At 39.2% G+C, this 20729-nt stretch overlaps 1 protein-coding gene across 6 annotated transcripts in view; it reads right to left on the bottom strand.

Moving 5' to 3' along the window:
- Nucleotides 1–807: 807 nt before the first annotated feature.
- Nucleotides 808–20729, bottom strand: part of MFSD11 (major facilitator superfamily domain containing 11) — a 39498-nt gene continuing 19576 nt past the window's right edge. For 5 of the 6 annotated variants that reach the window (XM_073310489.1, XM_073310486.1, XM_073310487.1 and 2 more), the window contains 5 exons: nt 19707–19772; nt 14140–14265; nt 12319–12493; nt 10740–10875; nt 808–9286 (listed from right to left, as the gene is read on the bottom strand). In XM_073310489.1, coding sequence (XP_073166590.1) covers nt 9122–9286; nt 10740–10875; nt 12319–12493; nt 14140–14265; nt 19707–19772 — 668 coding nt within the window. In that variant the 3' untranslated portion in view covers nt 808–9121. The remainder of the gene's footprint in view (nt 9287–10739; nt 10876–12318; nt 12494–14139; nt 14266–19706; nt 19773–20729) is intronic. The other variant, XM_073310490.1, reaches the window with a different exon arrangement.

Genomic DNA, 20729 nt, shown 5'->3' with positions numbered 1-20729 from the left:
TCTATCCTCTGGGAGAAAGAGGAACATGGCACATCCTGTGCAGGTCACAACAGCTGATTGCCCACTATCCATAATGTCTTCCTTCTCAGAGCCTCTTCAGATATCGTATTTACTGCTCACAGAAGCCTGAACGGCAAAAGCACTCTGGGGGAACTCCCCGCAGGCGAACTCCCAGGCAAACCTTTTTGTCTGTCCTCTGTTCGCTGTTCACTTGATTTGCAACTGGCTGCTTTTTTATAAGGCTGCTAGCTTCAAAAGCAGTTGGCCCGGATCAAAGCCTTCCCTCCAATCAACCACTCAAGGCCTACCTGGAGGAAAGCACTCCCAATTCAGTTTTCAAACAAACAACCTCAGGGCCAAACAGTCCTTGCAACTAGCTCCAGTCAAACAAATGGTCACAGCAGAACACAAAGGAAGTCTGTAGCTGAGCCAGAAATGGAACCTATATCTCCCACAGCCCTATCCACTAACCATCCTTCTTCTGTGGCAATCTCCACTGGGACCTGTTGATGCTACTGTGACATGAATAAATAATTCCCACTCTAACTAATTACCACTCCAAAGATAATCAGCCCCTGTTGGCTGAAGTAGCCATACATGGGCCCAAAGAGCAAAAGCTAGGTCCCCGTGTGACAGTGCAGACAGCCCTATAAGGCCCAGAGCCGGCAATTAAATCTGCTTCTAAAATAGCTGCTTATATTAAAAAGGAGGAAAATCAGTAGATTAGAAACTTCATTCACTGCTACCAGAATACACTTAGGTCCCAGTGAAGCACATTTCTATTGAATGTACATTTGAATGACTTGCCTGTGAGTGTCCCGCCTGCAGTGGGGGGAGAACACATTTCAGCTTTCCCTGGTACAATCATTTAGCACTGGAACAGTTAACAGAGCTGTATATCCCATTCCCTCTCCTGCAATCATGAAATAAATAATGTATAACTATGAGGCTCTTTCAAACAGGTTATTTATGTATTTTTTTCTTTAAAAAGATTAATATTAGAAACAAACCCATGTAGGGCAGCCATTACCATAAGATGAATGGCCCTGACAATAAGCAGAGACCATTACACTTGCTGTGCTTGCTTAATTGGAGCTAATGTCAATAAGTGACCTAAACAAATGGCTATTTTCCTTTAATATGACAGAATGAGTAATTTTTCATTTGAGTCACAAACCTTCTTTCTATATTTTTTCCCTCATGCCATAAATGTGAAGTGAGAACTCCAAAATGTCCTGAGACACACATGGCTTTTTGGAAAGAAAACAAATCTGAGTCTATTTTGTTAATTCCAATTCTTTACAAAAAGTAACTGTTTTGAATACAGAGATTCAAGGAAGGAACTTAAATATGAAACAGCAGAACTACTAACTGGTATGTAACCCATTGCTTAAACCAGCATCTTTCCAGATGACTGGAGAGTAACTAATCTACTGCTGATTTTTTTAAAAAGGGCTCCTCAGGTGATTCTGGTAAGCCCAATTTCAGTACCAGGCAAATTGGCTGAAATTATAGTAAAGAACAGAATTATCAGACACACAGATCAACATGAGATGATAAAGGCGGGATATGATGTCTGTGAATGGGCAACAGGGGATGGATCATTGGATGATTACCTGTTCTGTTCATTCCCTCTGATGCACCTGGCATTGGCCATTGTCAGAAGACAGGATACTGGGCTAGATGGACTACTGATCTAATGCAGTTTGGCCTTTCTTATGTTCTTATAAAATCATGAATGATGTAGACAAAATGAATGAATAGGGTAGTGTATGTAATTCACATAACACAAGAACTATAGATCACCTAATTAATTTAATAGGCAGCAGATTTTAAATAAACATAAGGTATGTTGATAGAAGAGAGGTCCATTAGTGGCTGTTAGCCAAGATAGTCATGAATACAACGGACGCACACGGCCCAGGTTTCCCTAAACCTCCAAACACCAGAAGCTGGGACTGGATGACAGGGAATGGCTCAACTGTTTATTCCTTCTGCAGCATTTGGCATTGGCCACTGTCAGAAGATAGAACACTAGGCTAGATGGACTTTAGTGTGACCTAGTATGGCTGTTCTTATCTCCTCAGAAATCAGAATATTGAAAGGATCCAATCCTCGCACTAGTAGGAACACACTGAATTTTGTGGATGTGAGATATGCAGCATCCTCAGAGGAAAATGCAGCAGAGCAGCTTCCTCTGTGCTGGTCCTTCTGCATGCAGGTGCTTCCTACCCACACTGCAGTTTTCAGATTTTTGTCCATCTGCCCTCACTCATCATCCACAGTTTTGGCATCTGACAGCCAACTGAATTGTTACTCGAGTTGCTACTTTTCTAGTTTACTAGAACCATCACCTTTCAGTTCTTCATCACCTGAAGAAAACTGTTTGGTCCAAATGGTACATTCTAGCCAACTAGCTATCAGATTGAACAAAAATCTCTCCTCACTTGCGTCTAATCTGACTCTTAAATAGGTTCCAAAGATGGAGCCCATTAAACTGACTGATTTTACAAGAGACAAGGTGGGTGAGAGAATCTTTTCTTGGATCAACTTCTGTTGGTGAGAGAGACAAGCTTTCAAGCTTGTCTCTCACCAACAGAAGTTGATCCAAGAAAAGATATTACCTCACCCACTTTGTCTCTCTAATATCCTGAGACCAACAAGGCTATAGCTACATTGATTTTATAAGGGCATATCATAGGGACATGTGAAAGGAGTTGTGAAGGGAATATCAGAACTTGAGAAGTATGTTTATGGGTGGTAGATAAATCCCATGCTATAAAACTGGATGGAACCAAATCTTCCTTTCACTGATTGGGTCTAGTCTTCATAAAATGGGCTTGCAAATGGAGTGAGATGAGAAAACTAATCAGGGAGTGGAAGTCAGATCTGTATTTCCACAGACATCTCAATATTCTACTCTCTCTATGCCATGATGACTAGCACAAAGTGAAATCCTTCCTGACTGAAATGGAGTGCTGGTGTTCCAGGACACATTCATTTTCTAAAGCAAGCCAATATAGTTGATGCAAAGACTTTCCGAGATCAATCAGCCCACATATTTTGACTTAACTTCACAAAGCCTCTGGCATGAGTGCACAGCTTAAAACAGTGACAACAACAATTCCGACAACTTAATAAGCAAATTAGCAAAAATACAGGCCATGATTCACTTTTATTTGTGTGGCTGTAACCACAAAAGAAATATAGTAAGGAGTCTGTTTTTACTCAAAACACTTGCATACGATCAGTGTTTTCATTGTAACAGTCATCACATGGCTCCACTTTCAGTTAATGTGACCTCAATTATAACCAAAGACACCATTTTTAATGTAAAAAAGGCTTAAAACTATTTTAATAAGACTTCTGCATGACATCAAAATGTAAACAAAACAGAAAAGATGGCTTGGAGGAGGGCTTGTCAATACTGAAATAATAATTTAGCAGAACAGAAATTGAATTAATGCCAACAACTAATTCCCTAAACATCCTTTTCATTGAACCCTGACCACCTCTCCCCTCACATGCTCTTTCTGACACTCTCTCTCTCTCTCTCTGCTTCCAAATGTCCTTTCCATTGCACTCCTATAGCTCTGAGCATATTTCTTTCACTGCTTGCTCATTAGCACTTTACATAGTGCTATACAGTTTCTAAAGTGACATTAGTTGAGTGTGCTAATGGAAATTGTAAAAAACAGGAGTCTCAGCTACTGAACCAAACAGGTGACGTGTCATTGTGGAGTGTCTTGTAAAACAGAAATCTCTTAGACCTGGTCTACACTAAAAAGAGGTCGACCCAGCTATGCCACTCAGGGGTGTAGATTTTTCACACCTCTGAGCAATGTAGTTAAGCCAAGCTAGCCACCGGTGTACACAGCGCTAGGTTAACAGAAGAATTCTTCCACTGACTTAGCTGCTGCTTGTTGGGGACGTGGATTACCTACACCAATGCAAGGGGTTCTCCCACTGGTGCAGGTAGTGTCTATGCTGAAGCACTACAGCTGCAACACTGCAGCCCGGCCACTTTAGCACTTCTAGTGTGGACTAGCCCTTAAACGTTCCTTACTGTGTTTTCTCTAAAAAAGAAAAGGAGGACTTGTGGCACCTTAGAGGCTAACACATTTATTTGAGCATAAGCTTTCGTGTGCTACAGCTCACTTCATCGGATGCATCAAATAAATTTGTTAGTCTCTAAGGTGCCACAAGTACTCCTTTTCTTTTTGCGGATACAGACTAACATGGCTGCTACTCTGAAACCTGTGTTTTCTTTGAAATTCTACTAGGGCTGACATTTTACCACCATGTCACCTACAAAAGGTTAGACATGTTGAAAAATACACTGGAAGCTGGTCTCTGCTACTCCTTCCACCATTGCTAGCACTGGAACAGCTGCAAGAACTCCAGAAGAATCAGCATAGACACAGCCTTATAAGACTCATCTTTGCTAGAAAATTAGGTCATGTTAAACATGATTTTGCATTCATTGTAGAGAAAAATCAAGATTAGCATTCTGACAGCTGATCACAGCTAAAGCTATGGTTCGAGCTGGGTATACCCATCTCCATCTGGCATGATGTTAAACAAAATGGTCCCTGTCTATATTGACTGCAAAGTTGTGTTTAACATTGTGCTACTTAACACAACTCTTCAAACATGACCTAATTTTCTAGTGAAGACAAACTCATCGGGTAATTTCTGTGAGAATAGTTCGCAACATTCAAACAGAGTAGTAGCCATGGAGCACTACAACTTTTGGGTCCCGATCTTCAGCTGATAGAAACTGGTATAGCTTCACTGAAGTCAATTGGAGGTTTGCCAATTTATACCAGCTGAGCATTTGGCCCTGGTTTTGTAAAATAAACCACTATGAGAGTTTCCCTTCTCATCCCTACCTACTAGTGTAGATTATACTCAAAATTAAAACCATACAAATTAGAACATATCAATTAGTGAAGAACAAGGAATATAGACATCCAGACTGCAAAACATCTTTCCATACATTTTGCTGTTTTCATAAGAATCTAAACTTTTGAGAACTGCAAAATGAAGAGAAATGTACATATACCCTTATGCTTTTTCTGATGAATATAGGCCTATTTTTTAAAAAAAATCAAGGGGGCGGGGGGTTGCATTCAAAAGTCAGGAATATCAGTTTTTACTTCCTCTTTCTTCCTAAAGGATTTTGCCATTTGTTTAGAGGACTCACAAAGTAACATCACAGGAAGTTGAAACCATTACAGCATTAAGAGTAAAGGGTACAATAAACAAACAAATATATGTCTTTGCAGCTAACCAAGTTCTATTTACAGTTCTGCTTCTGGAGATAATTTTCCCAATATAAACCAATGCACTAGTGATTTTGAAGCATGCAAACCAGACTACAAGAAATTCACAGAAAGCCTGGCCCTGATCAAATTCACATTGAAAAAAATGGAAAGACCACAACTGAATTCAGTGGGCAGTGATTCAAATGCCAAGAGAAATGTGACTTTACCCCATTCATCTCAATTGGCCCTTACTGCCAGTGCTTAGATATGGTGATAGGAGCTTTAGAAATGCTTACAGAGATGGGAGCATAATTAGATGTCAACATTACTAACCTTTTTACTGCTGATCATTGTATCCAAAACAGCTGACTAATGTGCTTTATCCTGTGCAGCTGAATGTATTTTTCATGTCCTGACATTCCACAGGAATAAGTCTGCGAGTTTAGATGTAGTTACATGATTGCCTGGATAATTGAGGGTTTTTCTACTTTTCTTAAAAATTCAAATTAAAACATGATAAAGAGAAAGACAAGCTTCCAAGCTACACAGAGCTCTTCCTCAGGTCAGGCTCTGTGTATCTCGAAAGCTTGTCTCTTTCACCAACAGAAGTTGGTCCAATAAATAAATAAATAAAAGATATTACTTCACCTACCTTGTGTCTCTAATATCATGGGACCAACAGGGCTACAACAGTAGTGCATATATTTATAGGGTATGCAGTTTTAAAATGTTTGACATTCATAATGTGGCTTGAAGAATTTTGTCAATTTCTTATCAAATTTGGCTCAAAAAAGAAAACTTAGTTCACTTTAATAACCTAATAAGTAATTCTGAGCCTTCCTTGTGTCTTACATTATCTGGTTTTGAGTCAAATCAGATAGAATAGAAAAAGACAAATGCTCTGGATGTTCACAGGTGCTGAGAACCCCCAACTCTAATTGTCAGCAGTGAGAGGTCGGTACTCAGCACCTCTGAAAATCAGATCCAAAATACTTGCTGAAATTGTGAAAATTTAGAGGTGAAAATCTTTCCCTACAGATTTTACTAAAGCACTCTGCATACTTCTGTTATCCCAGATGAACAACACTGCACACAGACATCCATTAATAAAGCACCATTTTTAAAAGCAATCTCATCGTAAGTATTACCTTCTAAAATGAAATTGTATTATTTTTAATGCATTTGCAAGGCACTCATCACCATAAGCACCAATTTGTTCACCCATGTATTACCAAACAGAATGCTCCTTGTGATCTTTTAGCAATTAAAATCTTCTCTCACTGGTGTGTGGAGAACAGACTCCAAGAATAGTATGAAGCTTGATTTTTTTTCTCTCTTAATTAAAGTTCTCTATGCCTTTTGGTACTTTGAAGAAAATATAAAAAAAGAATGCAGTAGGAAAATACCTAATCACTGAAGGATTTCCTAGTGTCTTTACTTTTCCCCCCTCATGAATGGTATATAAAAAATATTATATTTGAAAAAAGAAAAGGAGTACTTGTGGCATCTTAGAGACTAACAAATTTGTTAATCTCTAAGGTGCCACAAGTACTCCTTTTCTTTTTGCAAATACAGACGACCACAGCTGCTACTTTGAAACCTGTCATTATATTTGAAATTACTGAATAAAAGAAGTGGATGGGAGGCACTAATGTGCAGCCAGCTACATCATATACATTGATTCAATTTGATTCCATGCCCTGAATTTCCCCTTTAGTTTGACTGACAACGTAGAATTGTTATATTAACCCTTTCTCCCCTTTCATTTTCTTCTCCATCTCACTCCCTTTTACACTTTATTCAGTGAAACTCCTGCTGACCAATAAGGTTTCCTTGAGTTTCCCTCACCTATCCTCTTCCCAGCTAAGTATCTGGGGTTTCAATAATTCTCTCACTAACACCTTTCTGACCTCACAGCAGAAACCTGGAATGAACCCAAAGCCAATACCCCTAAATTTGTGTACAGTGCCATTTTACTATGCACAGGCTTGGTTGTGCCTAGGGTGACCAGATGCAATGGACAAAATATCGGGACATAGGGGGGAAGCAAAAAAAAAAAAAAAAAGTGGCCGGAGCGGCCAAAGCCACAACATCGGGACAAATGGCGTCCCGACCGTGCATCGGTCGGGATGTGGGACAAAGAACTAAAAATCGGGACATCTAGTCACCCTAGTTGTGCCACATGAGGATTTCACGTGATGCACCACTTTGAGACTGGCACGGAGATACAGAAAGACACAGGGTTCCCCTAATTCAATACCAAATTTATCCTCCATGCTCACTAAGTAGTTATGACATAGTATGAGAAACTGAAACATCATTTAATTCTTTCTTAATCATCTTTAAATACAAGAAGTCAACATACCAACTGTGCTCATCAAAAGGTTTGCAGTCTAACAAAGGATGGTACCTCACTAAAAATCAAACTAAGAACGTTTCTAATAAAGTGTTTTAAAAAGTTTCCACCTTGGTGTTCAGATCTATTCTCAATTGCTTCAGATCAATTTGTTTACTAGTCAAAACCTAACTGCCAGCACTGAAAGTTCAACTAGGTAAACAAAATCTAGGTGTGTTGTATCTGCTGCCTACATTATCACCAATTACAGTATAACAATTCTGCATCCAAAATTTAGCTGCCAAGTTTTTTTGATGATGCAGAATAAATTATTGCATGTTCTTCCTATGTTCTATTGAGTGACAAACATATTTTATTAATCAGCTATTCATATATTACTTAGATGATGTACATGGAGCAGATACTGTATGTACAGTAACAAGAGACAATTTTTACAGTCCTCTTTCCCCTCTAACCAGGCTTTAAAGTGGTAAATGGGAAAGCGTGCCCATCACAAGATGCCATTACTAACATGTACATCTAACTAATGTAAGCCCTGATCTTGTAAATACTTGTACACCTGAGTAACTTTAACCATGAGTAATGCCAGTGAACCCAATGTTTGCAGGCTGAGAGCCGTGTCTTTATGACTCCTTGTATAGCATTTCCTGGAGAACATTCTGGCAGCCAACCTAATCTATAGCCTGATCCTGAGAGGTGCTGAGCACTCACAATACCTGTTGATATAAATGGGGATTAAGTTGCTCCACACTTCTCAGGTTCAGGCCCTTAATCATCTTGGACTTTACTTAGCCTTCTGATAAGCTTCAATAAAGAAAATCTTGTCCAAATGTATCTAATATACTTTACATCAGCCCATAATACTTACGATCTCTCTTTTTTTAAAAACTGATCCTAGATAAAATTTTAAGCTATAAAATAGGGTATCAACAATGTTATATACTTAGGAACCAAGGGATGGAGGGGCACAGCATCACAAAATGTTCCCCTTAAAACACCTCTATTGCCACAGAAGTCCATGGGTTAGATTGGCTTCTCGGATATGTAGACATGCTGCAGCACACTGTATCCTCATACACAGAAGGAATTTTTACAAGATAAGAGTCTGCAGAGCTTGGATCTAAGTAAAAATAAAACTATTTGAGAGGAATGAAACTAGAATTTCTATAGTACCTGATCACAAAGAGAGAAATAGGCACTCAGCAAAGGGATGTATCCGAATAAAATTGTTCAATGCACAGATCCCATTTTCCTTCCATTTTCTAATATGTGATTTCTGCACATCAATGTCAATTAAAATAAGAAAGAAAGCCTTTTAATTTTGGCATTTTGTTTTTCTATGTTTCATTATGACTGTTCCTGTCAGTTACACTGAAAGGGCTTTAACAGAGGCTTCCCTCATCCCGGCCTCTCTAATGTGATCTTTTCACCTTCTCAAGTCATTTCAATAAATATGTTTCTGTGCATCTCCTCACATCAGGCTGATGGAACACCTGAATCAAATGCTCCTGTAGTCAGAGCCACGGGCGACAAATGCTGCTGCTTCCCACTCCACAGTAAAGAAGGAGATTGTTCCAAAGAACCCAACCACTGCCATGATCAGGAGCTGCCACTGAAGAAGAAGGTAGTTGCTGTAGAAAAATGCGATTGCAGCACAGATGGACTGAAAGAAAAAACACAAAACACAAGCTATCACTTCAGGTATGCAGTCTAGCTGTTCTATGTAAAGATTATCATTACTGACATGCATACAGAAAGATATTTAGCCTTTAATTCTCTTAGAAATATACTCCTTTATCAGATATTAAATGTAAAAAGGCTTCACTATATTTATTTTGGTCTGATACACAGAAAATTCAGTTTTAACTTCTGTCATTTAAGTTCACTGGATGAATTGAACACCGCACACAAGGGTGTTTATAGTATCCTATATGCAATTCTCTGTTACTGAAACCACTGTGTCTCATGCACAACACATCCAAGGAATGAGTACAGAATATAAAACAATAACCTGAATAATCTTTTCCCAGTATTACAGCACTTTATTACAGAACCAGAGGCATGCATGTATGACATAACTGCAAATTTCTACCAAGTGTAGCTCTTAAATGCACTCTACCCTTGTTAAGGATTCAACCTACAATACTCATTAGCTCCCAGCTAGATTAAAGAACTTTTATAATTAGGCTGACCCATCATCACGTTAAATACTTAATTATCTTGGATAATGTTATCAAAACAGAATGGTGCATCGGGAAATCACTGGAAATAATAAAGTCCTTACAAACACAGCAGCTGTGATCTAGTGGATTAGGCACATGGCTGGGAGTCAGAACACCTGGGCTCTGTTTATTTCACACAATTTATTGTGTGACCCTGGGCAAATCTTGTCACCTCTTCATGCCTCAGTTTTCTGATCATCACAATCCAGGATCTGGGAAAGCTCAAAACCACAAAGGTTTCCACCTGGGCTTCATGTCTGCTATTTATCAACCCATTCAGAATAGGAGAAAGCAATCATTTATGAGAAGGGCTTCTAATTTAGTCCACAACTGACATAATTATAAATAGTTTCGGGGTGATGGCTTAAGACATGTGAAATGACCATTTCAATTCTTCTTATGCCCAGGTTCCCCTCACCAAGTACTGGGCACAACCGGTAACTCTAAGTGACATGTGGTACAAACTTTAAAAAACTTGGAAACCAACATTTAACCAATACATTTGCTGTTACCTACTACCCAATCTCCAAAGACTTCTTCCAGTAAATAAATATTTAAACCAAAAATCAGAATCTGCATATCTGAACATGCCTTTAGACATTAAAGCAGAACCCACCATTATCGATAGCTCACACTCAAAAACCTGAGAGTGTCTGATTGCTCAATACATTAACACAGCACTTTTATATTGTTCTCCTGAACCAAGGGCTACTACTTTAACCAGTTTTTGCATAAAAGACAGAACAGGCTCCCATCCTTTCTGGGAAGGATAGTATTAAATTTATTGAGCTCACTAAAAAAATCTGCCTTATTTCAGTAGAATACTAATTATTCATATACCCAAAAGACATCTTCACATACACAGTGACTTTGCTATTTGACGCAATATAATACCTGGACAAATTTGAAGACAGCGAAGGCAGGTGCACTGTCTTCTGAATAAAGGAACCCCAAAATACTGAGGAGTTGGGTGTTAAAGCAGCTGTCTCCTAGTCCCAACAGAAAGCTGCATAAAATTGCCAACTCTTTGCTGCAGGGAAAAATGAAACCAACTTTAATAGGGATATTCAGCTACTGGCTAGTGCTAGTACCCATAGAGATTCTCAATATAAACAACCTGTTTTGTCAGACTTGTCTTGGAAATAAAAGTAGAAAATTGAATTCAGGTTTGAATTTTGATGGAAAACTACTGATGTGGGTGGTAGATATATTTCCTTACAGGATTTTTGTACTCTGAAATTCTAAATTTTCTGCCAGTGCTACAGCCAGTCAATCCTACACTGAATTGGAGCTGCTAAAACAACTACCTCACTTTGGGACTCCTCTTCTGTTAATGGGCAAGCATATCTGGATCTTAATGCCTGCAGCCACCAGATATGGAGAGCATGAAAACTCTATGAATATGGGAGGCTTAAAAAGCACCTTTCAAATTGCAGAAAATTTCAGATATAATGCTTAACACAAGTCCATTAATATGTTCACAATTTCTTACGTTGGCAAATTAGCAGTTACTTGTATTTAAACATGGGATTGCTGCCTTCCAACTCATTCTCCTTCATATGTGTGTGTGGAGGAAGCAAGATGGTAGAACAATGTGGGCACAGAAACAGAGTGATCCCTGCAATATCCTGACCACAGAGATTAGAATTCTTCTTGGCCCTTACGGGGGTCATGCATGCACAAGGCAAGAAAGCTTCTGATGCCCACTCCCCAAACTGAGCACCCATGTAATGGACAGGCAGAATCTGGCCACAAGTTAATGGAGTGGACCTGGACAATGAGTATTCAATTGGCTTTAGAAATTGCTGTCATAGTGTGTGGTATAGTTGTGCCCTCTGGTATATTAGAATAACGGAAATCACTGGCATCTACGATAACTAAAGTAATTTCTCAGACCATCAGTAATAATGTTCACAAACAATGCACTTAATATGAACTGACACCATTCTGACCTGCCATTTAACCGCCTACATTTTGGTATGAATTGCTATAACATCTGAAGCTACTGAGAATGGAGAACTGTGGATGGAAACGTTCTCTAGGATCTTGATCACTAGTCAATGAAAAGAGCTTGAAGCTGTCTTTCCAACAGAATAACAAGCTGCTTCTCTCCAAGGTTGTTAAAAAGAGGACAGCGATAAACTCTTTTCCACATCCAGCCAGGATAGGACAAGAAGTAATCTGCTTAATCTGCAGCAAGGAAGATTTAAATTAGGTATCAGGAAAAACTTTCTTTTTACTGTATAAGGATAGTCAACCTCTGGAACAGGTTACCAAGGGAGGTTGTGTAATCCTTGTCACTGGAGGTTTTTAAAAACAGGGAAGACTAACACCTGTCAGGGATGGTCATGGTATATTTAATCCTGCCTCAGTGCAGGAGGATGGACTAGAAGACCTCTTAAGGCCCATACCACAGCCTTACATTTCTATGCTTTCAAATTATGCTGATCAAGAGAAACAGAACACTTTGTACCTTGGATTCATATAAGCACTATTATCTGTTCCTTTGAAGGAAGCAATGGGGGCATCATTTGGTATGTTGTAAAAAATTAAATAAAAGGCTAAAAAATGGACCACAATGCCAAGCATCACAACTGGGTTCCTGCCAAAGCGATTATCTTTGTTCACTAAGCCAAAGAATCCTCCACCTATAGGAGGGGAAAAGAATACATAATTATTAGGATTAATGACAAAAAGAAAGAAACATGTTTAAAAAGTTTCCATTTAATTGTATATGTACAGTGTAAAGAAAGAATCCAAACTTCAGATATGGCAGCACATGTTGAAAATGTACATTAGAAATTTATCTATGATAGACCCTGAAGGAGGGACTGGCAGAGCTGAGATCAACCAAATGGTACCTTGGTTCCACGGGGGGAGGGATGCAACTTGACAGGTAACAGAGGTGAGTTCTCTGGGCTGTCAGAGCCATCAGTGAAAGGTGGGCAGGAGCTTTGTGGAACAGTACTGAAAGGGCTAATTGTATTGTTGCAGCTGCTCTGCCAGTACTTACTATCTTCAGAGGGATTGCAATGGTGAAGGACAGTAGGTCTCAAACTGTGAGTCAGGACCCCAATGTGGGTTGTGACACCATTTTAATGGGGTCGCCAGGGTTGGCATTAGACTTGCTAAGCCAGAGCCTGAGCTCTACTGCCCAGGGCCACAGCCCAAGACCTGAGCTGTGGGTGGTGGGGCTCAGGTTACAGCGCCCTGACCTGGGGCTGAAAGCCTTGGGCTTTGGCTTTGGTCCCCCTGCATGGGGTCATGCAGTAATTTTTGTTATCGGAAGGGGGTTGCAGTGCAATGAAGTTTGAGAACCCTTGCTGGAGGGTAATAGTGGTGGATGATACTGTGCTTAGCCTCATTCAGAGCAAGTGCAATTACAACCATGTTGTGAATGCCTGTGTGGATTCAGGGTGTTTCACAAGTTGGGGGATTTCAATGGTGTTAGCTACACCAAAATGCTCTAGTGTAAGCAAAGGGTAGGAGATTTTGATTTAGTCAACTGAGATTTGTATTCAGTCATTTTAATTGAGTACTAAGTTTACCTTTGATATATGTTTAGTCTTTCACCTCTAAGCATACAACCTTAGCTTTTTATTATAAAAAAGAAGGTTTAGACTTAGCAATACAAAAATCAGTTCCAGAGTAGCAGCTGTTAGTCTGTATTTGCAAAAAGAAAAGGAGTACTTGTAGCACCTTAGAGACTAACAAATGTATTTGAGCATAAGCTTTCGTGAGCTACAGCTCACTTCATCGAATGCTGTAGCTCACGAAAGCTTATGCTCAAATACATTTGTTAGTCTCTAAGGTGCCACAAGTCCTCCTTTTCTTTTTGCCAATACAAAAATGTAAATCAGATGCAGCTAACCATAAAAGCATGATGTACAAATGCTAAAAATTGCCTATTAACACTATAGACTGGATTCACTATTGTTGTCGTCTTACATAGTCATTTATACCAATGCAAAGTGGGTGGAAAATGCTAAGACTCTTATCTGGTAATATTCCACATCCTTCTCTGCATTCAGTTTGTACTAGTGTAAATGATTACATAAGATGCAGCACAATAATGAATCACAGAATCATAGGGTTAGAAGGGACCGCAACGGTCATCTAGTCTAACCCCGCCAAGTATTGTAGCAGATCTTAGTTGTACTTTACTTCTTGCATATGCAACTTTTGCTGCAAGTCTGACATGTGTAGTGCACTGTACATTTGTGTAGAAACAACCTTTTCAATAATCTCAACAACTTCATTTTTTAAACTTAAACTTTAATTTCTTTAGACTCACCTAAAATTTCTCCAACGCCAATAAAAATACCAGAGAGTCCAATAAGACTTTTCTCTTCAGTGCCAAATCTATTCACAGCACCAATACAGGTTCCATATACTCCAGAAAAGAATGTTAATTCCAGACCTTTAAGGAAAGGCAGACAAAAGTTGACAGCTGTAGTATTATGCATTATTTCAGACACCATTATGCAAAAGTTCCTTTTGTCTAACCATTGTCTCTCACAAATACATGGTTAAAAGACGAAGATTGTAGATGCAATCACATTAGTTTAGGAGTATTCCAAGACATATAATTATATGACTTTCATAAGTCAGAATACATAAACTATTTTAGAAAAACCCACACACCATGACATGTGAAGTTAGTGTCATATCTGCACCTGGGGTGAAATTCTGGCTCCATTGAAGTCAATGGAAAAAGTTACATTGACTTCAATGGGAGTAAGATTTTACCATGGGTCTTTGACCTCCCACCACTTAATAAATGTATGACAATATAACCACACACCTATTCTGTATCAGTACTTTCAGATATTGTGGAATAATATATAACTGGAAGTTGGTTATAAGATTATACAATGGGGATGTCAAACCTATAGCCCCAGTGACACACCTAGAATGATCATTTAATATTATATTAAGTAGGCCTGCTGCCAGCAGCAGCCAAAACATTGCTTCAGTCATTTACATACACTTCAAAAAAGCACATTACAAAATTTGGAACCCTGTGAGAACCTTAAGACTTGTAGTGGCTTTCACAGAAACAGGTACTGCAACATGGGCTGCACTAATGCTATGTTTCTGAGGTCACTACAACACAGAAAGACATTGGTCATTTCTGGCTAGATCTCGGCTTGGGCAACTCTTTTCTGACTTGTTAAATTCTGCACAAATATTCACCTATACCATGAAGCATCACTGTTGTGGTGACCATATACCACTTTGTTTATTTTGTGTATTATATCCATTCATAATATTTATCGTATACTCTTCATCTTCAACGCCCTGGCTGGGATGATTTAACTGGGAATTGGTCCTGCTTTGAGCAGGGGGTTGGACTAGATGACCTTCTGGGGTCCCTTCCAACCCTGATATTCTATGATTCTATGATCTTCAAAGTGCTTTACAAAAAATCCCTAATCCTCATAACACCCCTAACATGAAGTAAGTAACCATTATTATCCCCATTTTACAGAGGGAAAAACTAGCCCAAAAATGCTAAGTGACTTACTCAAGGCCACATATCAGTCAGAAGTAGAGTTAATAATAGAGCTTCTGACTACTAGTCTCATGCTCTAACCACTAGACAAACTGCCCTTGGATTGTTAATACTTTCCTACACAAATTTTGTTCGTTTCATAAACTTTATATATTTCACAGCTAAAAAAAATACCTAAGGTGCTCTATAAATAGCTGTGTTTAATTAATACACTTCCCCTAACGATCTAATAAGATGTGGTATTTTTCATGCCTTGTCCTAACCTGTGATGTACTGTTATTGCGGAATGTTGACCAGCTGCTGTGTTCCATCCCAGAGGTAGGTCTATTTTAGTGATGAGCAATGTGATCCCTATAGACAATATGTATTTCAGTTTTCAAACTGTTTTGGGAATTCTTGCAGATGAAAAGTGCCACAGAATTATTATAAATATCATTTCAGGGAAACAGTCAAATAATCAAGTCTTTAAAGCCTGACTTCAATGCAGGAAAAAATTCTTCTTTTTTTTGGTCCAGTGATGGCATTTGTGAAAAAGAGCCCTTGTCCAAAGACTTATAAAGGAAATGACAGATTCCAGGTTAAGCTCCTAATATGTACTACTACTTTCAATACACTTATAATTAACTAAAACTTAATAAAAGTAAAACTAAACTCTAAGATAAGACCAATGTTTTGCTTGGTACTTCTCTACCCTGGTACTGTCATTAACATGAGGGAAGGTAACATGGCTGAGTCCCAGCTAGGGTGACCACAGAACCATGAGTCATGCAATAAGACTTTTCAATATATAGAGTCCATTTTATAAATGTCAACTCTTCCATAGCAAGTATATTTACAACAGTGCAAAGAGATTTGCTTAAACCAACACAAAGCCAGGCCAAAAATGAACTCTTAAGTAAACCTCTTTGGCCTTTGCTACTGCAGAAAATATAGTACACCATATAAAGATCTAGTAATAGTAGGTGATTTTACATGGCATGTGAGCAGTAAAGCCTCACAAAACTTTGAACAGTTTCAATAACAGACCACAACAATTCAGAATCATTATCTGCTTTTGGAGCTCTTACAATGAATTGTACCAAATCACTTTACAATACAGATGGTAATGGTGAATTTGAGCCACCAGATGGCAGCAACATATTTCAAGCTAGACTAAGTTTCTGACATGGTTACTTTAAGAGCCCAATGCAGCTTGAATTACACAAAACTCCCATTAAGAGAAAAAATTCTACGCAAAAGAATAAATGGACACAAATCTGACATCAGGAATCGTAACATTCAAAAACCGGTAGGAGAACACTTCATCCTCTCTGGCCACTCAGTAACAGACTTAAAGGTAGCAATTTTGCAACAGAAAAGCTTCAAAAACAGACTCCAATGAGAAACTGCTGAGCTTGAATTAATATGTTCCATTCTATTGCATCCGATGAAGTGGGCTGTAGCCCACGAAAGCTTATGCTCAAATAAATTTGTTAGTCTCTAAAGTGCCATAAGTACTCCTGTTCCTTTTGCAGATACAGACTAACATGGCTGCTACTCTGAAACCTGATAAAACTCCCATTGATTTCTTCTATCAACTCAGCACTTTCTACACTAGGGATTAAGCTGACTTATCTACGTTGCTCAGGGGTGTGGACATGTGTCTAGTCAACTGACCACCAACTGGTCTTAAAACAGGGCACCTGTCCTGGCCCCTAGAGGAAGGTGGTCACCAGATGAAAGCTCAACTGTCTGAGAACATGAGAGACAAAGCTCAGAGAATCAGAGACTAGAAGTATATAAAGAGAGAGAGTGAGCAAAAAGTTGCTTGGATAGAGCTATAGGAGACCTGGTAGAGAGAGCTGAGTTCTGCAGAGAGCTGGAACAGAATTGTTGGTGAGACCTGACCTAACTGGGAGCCTCTGATGAGCAGAAGGCTTGACCAGTGACCCCTATCCAGCCTGGTGAGAAGAAGCTGGGCCTCGAAGCAAGAGGTTGGGCTCTCAGCATGGGTAGGACTTAGGCAGGGAGTCCTGAGGTGTGGAACATAGTGAGGAGCTCTCTTGTGGGCAACCTGACTTGAGGACTGTGGTAAAGTTCATGAGACTGGGCACTCAGATGGACGGCCTGGAGAGTAGAGCAAAAAGGAAATGGGAACACCGTGCCACATTGACTCTCAGGTGGGTGATCTGGAGGCACTGTCCCTGAAGAGAGGACTGGAAAAATTGTTGTATCTTAGTATTTTTACTGTGAGTTTGTCAAGAACAGTTTTGTTGCAAGGGCTTTAGGGGAATTACTGCACTGGTATATATGAACAAATTATGCCCAGAGGCAGGTTTTGTATCAAACACTGAAGGTATATCTGCACTACGGAGACTATACTGGCATGGGTATGCCAGCATAGCCCTGTAGTGTAGATCCAGCCTTCAACAACAGTTTGGGTTTTCCTGTCAGCATAGGAATACCACTTCCCTGAATAAAGTTGGCTATGTCAATGGAAGCCCTCTTCCATCGACATAGCTGTGACTATATTTTGTCAGCATAACTAAGTCAGTAAGGGATGTAGTTTTTTCACACCTGTGACTGACACAGGCATGCAGCTATAACTTTACAGTGTAGACCAAGCCTGAGAGTCTGTCATGGGCAAACAAACAGGAAACTGAGGCAGGTGCAAGGAGAAAGTGGTGTCTCCCAGGGATCTGTACTTGGACCAGTATTATTCAACATATTCATAAATGATCTGGAAAAAGGCATAAACAGTGAGGTGGCAAAATTTGCAGATGATATCAAACTACTCAGGACAATTAAGTCCAAAGCAGACTGCGAAAAGCTACCAAAGGGTCTCACAAAACAGTGTGACTTGGCAACAAAATGGCAGATGAAATTCAATGTTCATAAATGCGAAGTAATGCATTGGAAAACATAACCCCAACTATACATATAAAATGATGGGGTGTAAATTAGCTGTAACCAATCAAGAGAGAGATCTTGGCTTCATATGGATAGTTCTCTGAAAACACTCACTCAATGTTCAGTGGCAGTCAAAAAAGTGAACAGAATGTTAAGAATCATTAAGAAAGGGATAGATAATAAGACAGAAAATATCATATTGCCTCTATATAAATCCATGGTACGCCCACATCTTGAAAACTGTGTGCAGATATGTTCGTCCCATCTCAAAAAAGATATATTGGAATTGGAAAAGGTTCAGAAAAGGACAACAAAAATGACTAGGGGTATGAAACAGCTTCCGTATGAGGAGAAATGAATAAGACCGGGACTTTTCAGCTTGGAAAAGAGACAACTAAGGGGGGATATGATAGAGGTCTATAAAACCATGACTGCTGTAGAGAAAGTAAATAAGGAAGTGTTATTCACTCCTTCTCATAACACAAGAACTAGGGGTCACCAAATGAAATAGGCAGCAGGTTAAAACAAACAAAAGGAAGTATTTCTTCACACAATGCACAGTTAACCTGTGGAACTCTTTGTCAGAGAACGTTCTGAAGGCCAAGACTATAACAGGGTTCAAAAAATTAAATAAATTCATGGAGGACAGGTCCATCAATGGCTGATGGGCAGGCATGGTGCCCCTAGCCTCTGTTTGCCAGAAGCTGGGAATGGGCAACAGGGGATGGATCACTTGATGATTACCTGCTCTGTTCATTCCCTGTGGGGCACTTGGCATTGGCCACTGTCAGAAGACAGGATACTGGGCTAGATGGACCTTGTCCTTTGGTCTGACCCAGTATGGCCATTCTTATGTTTTTATTGTGTAGAGACCTGCCTTAGGAGGGCACTCCACGTGGAGGCTGCCCTACTACAGAGTCAAATCAGTGATTGCAATGTAGGAAGTCTTTGCAACATTTTCCTAATGCACACATGGTTTTAGGACAAGGGCTCTTACAAAAGTCTCCTACACTTCATTGCAAGTCTGATGGAGCTGATATTAAAGACCTCATCTACAAAAATGAGTTTAATTACCATTATTAGACTTTACTGCAGTTTAATTGTGTTCTAACATGATTTAATCTGGCCAGTATGAACAAGGACAAACTGTGTAATAAAGCAGACTCATAAACCATGCCCTAGCCAAGATATAAATTGGCTGACCTTAAACTGGGTTTAACAACTCTTATTAAATCCCATAATTTTGGCAGGGTTGGGTACAAAAAAATTAATCTATAGAAGAGCATTTTTCAGAAACAGAGTACAAAAATACTACAAAATGGTAATAAACTCCAATACATTAAAGTAATATATACTGGGATACAGGAATATGATCCTGATTGAGGGGTACTCATTTAGTGTCCCATAAAATGCCCTGGCACTAGCAAATGATTGTGTCCTTTTGCCTGTTTCATTACCTGTATAAGCTGTTGTAACACTAAGGAGCAAAATCTCTTTGGTGAAGTACAGTTTAATAGATCTCTCTGCAAAGAAAAAATATAAATGAATAAAATTCACTGACATTAAGGGTGCATTTATTTTCTTTTGCTGTTTACCAAAGGCACAAATATGTTAAAGCGATGCAAATCATGTACTGATTTTTTCTCTCTTTGATTAAATAAGGCTGCTACAAAGGGGGCCTTTAACTTAAAAGGCCAATCTGAAAGGGTTTTATTGTGGGGGGGCAGGGTAGAGAGGGAAATCAACCAAATACATTTTCCAGTGACTAAAGGCTGAGTGGTTTTATGTACTGTACTCTTGTAATCTCAATTCAGAATATTTTTATTTTACAGTAATTGAGTTTTTCTAAATGTGTTTGGGCCAAATTCTGCCTTCAGATATCAACAGTTAAGTGCCACTACTTACAAGCTCCAGTGGGAGCTGCACACATGTATCCGAATGAAGAATTTTTATTTTTTAAATTGTTGAACTTTATTGTAAATGTTGATGTAAATTCATACAAAAGGTAACTTATACTTCATCTTGCTCTTTCTTTAATGGGAAACATTTTTACTTTCATAGAGTGGCTTTTCCTTTTTTCCTCCCCTCATCCCCATGATCTCTCCCTCTCACATCCTGTCCTCCCTTTCTAGTGTTAACCCTCTTTTTCACCTCCCTAGACTTGTTTCACTTCTGTCCTGAGACTGTCAAATATCCTTTGCTTCCCTCTCAACTCAGTAACTCGCACAATTGTTCAACAGTCCTCTTTAATCTCCACAGAATGAGATCTTTGCTCTTTCCACTGAGCCTTGAACCAGGAGGTGCCTAGAGCCTTCAAAACACAAATGCAGCCTACTCTTTGCCTCAGTGTCATATCACTTTAAAGCAGGCACCACCACTGAAGACTCTAAAGATCCTGGACTGATCTGGGATATGAAGGATCTGGGCTACATGATACATTGGCTGAATGAAGAACAGAGGAGGGAACTGTGAGGGTTGTT

This window comes from Lepidochelys kempii, chromosome 14 (assembly GCF_965140265.1).
Source record: "Lepidochelys kempii isolate rLepKem1 chromosome 14, rLepKem1.hap2, whole genome shotgun sequence".
Lineage (NCBI taxonomy): Eukaryota > Metazoa > Chordata > Testudines > Cheloniidae > Lepidochelys > Lepidochelys kempii.
This window is presented reverse-complemented; position numbering and strand designations above follow the sequence as displayed.